Source organism: Atractosteus spatula, chromosome 23 (genome assembly GCF_055471065.1).
Source record: "Atractosteus spatula isolate fAtrSpa1 chromosome 23, fAtrSpa1.hap1, whole genome shotgun sequence".
NCBI lineage: Eukaryota > Metazoa > Chordata > Actinopteri > Semionotiformes > Lepisosteidae > Atractosteus > Atractosteus spatula.
Window position 1 is genome coordinate 14491857 of NC_142728.1, and position 6248 is coordinate 14498104.

Sequence of the window (6248 nt, forward strand, 5' to 3'; positions counted from 1 at the left end):
TGGTCGTATTGTAATCCTGTAATGAACGCTGCAGGCTCTGTGTCAGCAGTGCGGGGAATGACAGGCTGCAGATGACTTTGTCAGACAGCCCGGACAGTAGCTTCGTTGCCTGTTTTCATTACAGTGGGGTGTGCTAATCACGGAGGCAGAGAGAGAAACAGAAATGTGCGTTATTATTTTTCACTGATTACTACACGTTTATGATTACCGTTGTGTCTTTTAGCCAATGAATGTTATTTAAATTAGCTTAAAGCCAGTAAATTAGTACTTTATCATTTATCTCTCGTTATCATACAAGGGAGGGTTACTTATAACTTTTAACTGACAGTGCTTTACAGGTAATGGGGAATCCCACTACCACCACCAATGTGCAGCCTCACCTGTTACATGTATAGTTACATGCTGCAGCATGTATATGTTGCAGCATATACATGCTGTCGCAATATGCCGTACATTATGCGACAGCTTTGGGGTGGACTTGGTCATGTGTGAAGTTGGCAGTTTGCGACGGTCTGTGCACTGACCCATCGCGAATGTCAAGACCTTACTGTACCATCACACACAGAATGACACACAGGTTGTACAGAGCACACAGCTGCACACAGGGCATACCGAGGGCATCCGAGCTGGGCAGTCCCTTGTTTAAAAAAACAGGAAGGGCTCAACAGAGCAAGTTGAGCTCTATGACCTAGACTTTGCAGGTGGAAGCCTGGTGTGATCTAGTGAAAGCCTGACCCCGACGCTCTGTGTACAGGTGAAGAGGGTGATGAATGGGGTGTTCCAGTCACTGCGGGGCCAGTTCGACCTGCAGGAAACGTACACAGGAGGCGCCGTTCTGGGGGTTCTGGTCAACACCATCAAGGTAGGCCTGCCCAGCACCTCCTAGACCCCACCCCTCCCCTCTCCCCCTCTTTTCGCAGGATAGGGTGATGAAGAAAGGGACACGTATTAAGAGGCACACTTACTGCTGACTTCTGAGCTGCCATGAGGCAGACTCATTTACAGGGGAACTGCAGTCCTAATTTCTCAGACCGGTTATTGAATCTCATTAAAATAATATCATTGACATTATAGAGAAATGTTACGAATTTGAGCACAAATAAGCACAAAACTGCTAACTTTGTGAAAGAACTGCAAGTCGCCATGTTGTTGCAAACTCACATTTGAGTTCACACGGATTGCAACGTGATTTGGCCCTTCCTGCTCACTAGTCACTGTGATGACTAATATACTGTGATGCACAATCAAATAAGTACAGGTTTGTGCAGCAGACATTTTACTGTTCCAACGTGATCCAGAGTTAACAAGTAAGCAGTACTGTATTTGTCAGCAAAATAATGAGAGCAATATTTCTATTGGATTAAAAGAGGATACGGTACGTTCACAAACCTGCTCGTTTACAATTATAAGGCCGCATCACATCACCAGAAGTTTTGTTGCCTCGTTCTGAATTGCAGAATATGGCGCTGGGCAGACCTGGAAGGTTTGTCTTTTAGGTGATGTAAATTGGAGGTTTTTCAAGTTAATGTGTACGTTTTACTCTTAATGCGGTTTGAAACGCACTTAACAATGCTGATTCTTTCAAACCCAGAAATAAAAAATCAAATTGAAATAAATATAAAATGTATATTATTAATCATGTATATAAAAATAGAACAGCGTTGCAGTTCCCCTGTCCTGTGGTTAGTCCTACAGTCTGTGTTGCAGGATGTGCACTATTCATGTGCAGCATGAAGTGGAAATCTAATAAGTAAATTGATTCTTAAAAATGTAGAGAGCTTTGAAAAAAATATATTGGTGCTTTTAGATAATATATTTCAAGGATGTAACTGCTGTGCTACAGTACATGCAGAATTTTAGAAAACAGTTTGTCAACAAAGTACACTGTTTAGGTTAGTTTAGAAGACAATGTACCAAAACAATATATGCTGTCTGGGTCATTAGAATTAGCTGAAAGTAACTGATAAGCTTTGAATAACAAATCTAGTTTTTCTTCTCTCGCTCTATGATGTAATCTGTTTTCTCTTAGAGAAAGGGGAAGTTTTAGAAGGGACCAAGTGCTGAACTTTTTTACAGCTCAACGTCTTATAAAAACCCTGTACTGCTTGTAACAAATTGAGTCTCTGGTTGCACTTTGCGAAGTGGCAGCAGGGCTCCCAATATTGCAATATTGAAATAAAGACCTTACTCAGGTGAGAACTCTCTCTTGTGGCTTCCTTGATAGTTATATTTCCATGACAAGCAAGTACATTGGGAATGGAAAAAGTGCTTTTTAAAAAAAAAATCCCTCTTGGAATCATCTTGTATTTGTACATAAACTCTTTTCAGCATAGCCTTCCTGCTTTTGCCATTTGCGAGGAGAGTTGTGATCCGATTTTCCATTTGCCCAGAGCGTGACCCTGCAGCTGCTGACCAAGACCGAGGAGGCCGCATCATCGGGTAAAAGCGAGAGTGAGGGTGAGCAGGAAGAGGAAGTGCAGCCGCCCAACGAGGCGCCCAGAGAGGAAGTGCAACGGAATGGGCAGAAGCAGGAAGAGGCGGAACCGAAACAGGAAGTGCAGGAAAGAGAAGGCGAAACGCACCAACCAGACAGGAGGCTGGAAGGGGAGAATCCTGGGCGGGCGGAGGAGGTCCCGAAACAAGGAACGGCCCAGCAGCAGGAGGAGGAGGAGGAGGAGGAAGAGGAGGAGCTCACAGGGGGGCGGAAAGGAAAGGAGTCGGGAGAGGCAATCGGTTGGCAGCCAAAGGAAGAAAATGTCACCCCGTCACGAGGGCAGGATCTCGGGGAGGGAGCGGAGGACAAGCGGTTTGCGGAAAGCCCGCCTCCTTTGCCTGCTCCAGGCCGGGAGTCGGAGGGCGAGGTCACAGGAGAGGCACCCGAAGCCACAGCAGATCTGGGGCAGCAGGGGGCAGCACTGCGTCCCTCCCAGGGACCCCCTACACGGCCTGCGCCACATCCAGACCCCCTGCAGCAGGACGATGGAGAGACTGGAAGTCCAGCCAAGGACAGTGCCAGGTGAGGTTAGACGAGACGAGCTCTCCCTGGCGGGAGTAAATAGCTCTGCGACTGATGGGCCGAGTGGCGCCACCTTCTGGATTTGGGCCTGTACAGCGCCATTCCCGGGTTGTTTTATCGTACCTACATCCAGTATTTGCAGAGGACAGGGTTCACAGCTATGACGTCCTTTAAAAGCTGTAGAGAGGGGGAAAAAAGCTTTGACAAAGACCGTAACTAATATATTTATGCATGATGCTCCGTGCAATAATTAGCCTTCAGAAAGCAACCAGTGTGGATGTTTACAGTAGGTTATCAAAAGCAGTATATATACATCGCACCAACCTGCATGTATATAACGATAACTTCATGCTCTTATACTTTCTCTCCACCCTTCTCTTTCTGAATCACTGATCTCTTCACCTCTCTCTCTCTCTCTCTCTCCCTCCTTCGTCCTGCTCTGTCACGTGCAGGACACTCGTGGGAGAGGCCGAGGGGGACCGGGAGGAAGACGTCCCTTTCCAAAGAAAGGCGCCAACAAACCCACCGCCCCCGCCCCCCGAGGATGAGGAGGACGAGCTGGTGAGGAAGGGGTGATGGTCCCCGGGCTGTGGAGGGTAGCTGCAGGGGTTTGGGGGTGTTTGAAAGGATCATGTGTTGTACTGTGATCTGAAGCTGGATGGATCCTTGTAGGCCTCTCTCCTCTTGGCTTGTTCAGGGATATAAGAATATTACAGTACAGCTCAGTGGGCAGAAAGAGGCTTATTTCCTTAAAGGGGGAACTGCAGCACTATTTTTATATTTCAGGGTTAGAAGGAATTGGCATTGATGAGTGCATTTCAAACCACAGTGAAAGTAAAATGCATGCGGTAACTTATAAAACCTCCAATTTACATCACAAAATAGATTAAATTTCCAGGTGGGCACAGCTCCATGTTCTGCGATTCAGATCGGGGCAACAAAACTTCCGGTGAGGCGACGCAGCCCTGTGACAGTGTAAACAAGCAGGCTTGTGAATACAGCTCTTTTAGAAAAGAAGTATTGCTCTCAACGTCAAGATGGTTTTGCTTATAAATGGAACTAACTTGTTAACTCTGCCTGCAGATCACATTGGAAACGTTCTGCAGTGGAATGTCGGCTGCACAACCTGCACTTATCCGCTCGTACATCCCAGTACAGTAGTCAGTTTGGTGACTAGTGAGCAGGAAGGGCCAGCTCACGGCGCGATTCTCGCAAACTCTTGCTCTCACCCGTGGCAAGACCAGGGGTTTTGTGACCACACTGCGATTTACAGTGCTGTCGCCTAGTTCAGGATTTTGTGGTTGGTAAAATTTTGCGACATCGTCATTTTATGACGAACAGTCCGAGAAATTGGGACTGCAGTTCCCCTTTTAAATGAAGAGAATTTTTTTTCTCTTATATAAAGCTGTCCGTAGGGAAGCCTGTTAGCGCCGCAGAGGAAAGACAAATTGACATTTAAACCAGATGCTTATTAAACGTATTCATTTTTGGCATTGACGGGCTTCCGCACTTTTGATTGGACGATGCAGGAAGCGGCTACTGATTGGCTACTGTATGTCGTGACTGGTTTTGCAGAGCCTCAAGGGTCGCCCTCCCCCAGCTCCTCTGTTCGACGACGAGGAGGACGAGGACGATGACCTCAACTGGATGAGCTGAAGGAGCAGGAAGTGACCCGCGGCCCGGCGATCTGACAGCCTTTGCCCCCCGCCCTGGAATCACGCGACACTGGCGGAAGACGCCGGGCGTCCGGACTGAATATCGAACTGCTCGCCGCACACCCCCCCCACAGGAGCCCTGTCGGAACACCCCGCTGGGATGAACTCGACCACGGATCACCTCTCCCCTTCTTTCCGGGACGGAAAGCTGTGCGCCCGGACAGTCCATGGAAACCGACAGGGTAACGCTGAAGATGGCCAAGAGGGTAAAACGGTTTAACCACTGTGAACAGAAATTGGTGTGGGGGGGGGGGGAGTGGGGTCGGGGGGGTTGAATCAAGACAAAGACGATGAGATGCAAAACAGGATCATGGGGGATGTGACTTGTGCAAAGCGGACAGCCCCCAGAGCGCAGGCAGGGATTGGAGGCCTGGCTGGCTACTCCCCCCGCCTGCCGGCAAATCATCCCTCCTTAGTTAAAAAAAAAAACACCCAGCGAACCGGGCGGCACTTAAAACTGTTTTAAGCCCTACAGCCAATAAATCACTTCTGTAACGAACCTGTGGTCCAGTCTGTGGCTTTTGTCTTTAAAATAACGGGGGGTTGGTGGGGGAGACTGAACTATTCAGAACAGAGGGTGTGAACTGAGAGTTGCTCGCTCGTGCTGGGGGTCAACTTGTCGGGAGTTCGGGATGAAGGCAGCCCCGATTTATCTCGCTTCTTCACCAGCCCGGATCTTCAGATTCGAGGCGCCGGGGGGGGCTACGTCCCCCTGCAGGGGAAGCAGCGGCTTTTTAAGACGGAGGATCAACATACCCGAGAGGTACTCGACTCTCTGACGATACGAACGGCAGCATCAGCCCAACCCGGTTTGAAATGAGCTCCGTTTCGGGAGTGTCCGATATCCCCCTCTGGATAAGATAAGACTTTATTGATCCCGAAGGGAAATTGATGTGTCGCAGCAGTCCAGCCCAAGACGAGCAAAAAAACAGACATCAGAATAGACGAAAAATTAAAATCCGTACAGCAATACAAAATAAATCTCAAATAAATACATAGGAGTGTGACAAAGTGACTCTGTGGGTCTAGTCTGCTCCTTTTTGTTCTTGGCCGAATTTTCAACCAACTCCTTCCTTTTGTCTGCACAAATCTTTCACTCCCCCCCCAGCCCTCCGGTTAGGGTTAGGACAAATTTGGTGCCCAGAAGTGGGCTTCGGGAGGTATTAAGGTTGAATGAGGTCAGACAAAAGTTCCTGCTTTTTTGATCTTTCATTGGGACCAACGAGAGTCATTTCATGAACTCGCATGCCATTCAGTTAGGCCAGCGATTTCCAAACTGCAGGCTTCACCTTTTATTTCATCACTTGGCTGTTTTTCTCCCGTCTTCTCCAAGCATGGCCACATCTTACGGAACCCTAGAAAACCTCTTGCCCTGCAGATACCAACTGCTAATTACACAGCACACCAAGACTGCCAGCAAGACCTGCAGCCCGTGGGTTACTGATATTACGCACAAGGCAGAGCCTTTGAAATTCTTGGCTTCTATTAAAAAAAAAAGACTGGCCGTCCCAGGTTTT

The 6248-nt window shown here is 48.2% G+C and overlaps 1 protein-coding gene across 1 annotated transcript in view; it reads left to right on the top strand.

The window, feature by feature from the left end:
- Nucleotides 1–5230, top strand: part of fkbp15b (FKBP prolyl isomerase family member 15b) — a 31211-nt gene extending 25981 nt beyond the window's left edge. The window contains exons 26-29 of the mRNA XM_088940672.1: nt 755–862; nt 2391–3016; nt 3469–3577; nt 4592–5230. Of these exons, the coding sequence (XP_088796798.1) occupies nt 755–862; nt 2391–3016; nt 3469–3577; nt 4592–4672 (924 nt within the window). The 3' untranslated portion in view covers nt 4673–5230. The remainder of the gene's footprint in view (nt 1–754; nt 863–2390; nt 3017–3468; nt 3578–4591) is intronic.
- Nucleotides 5231–6248: the final 1018 nt, after the last annotated feature.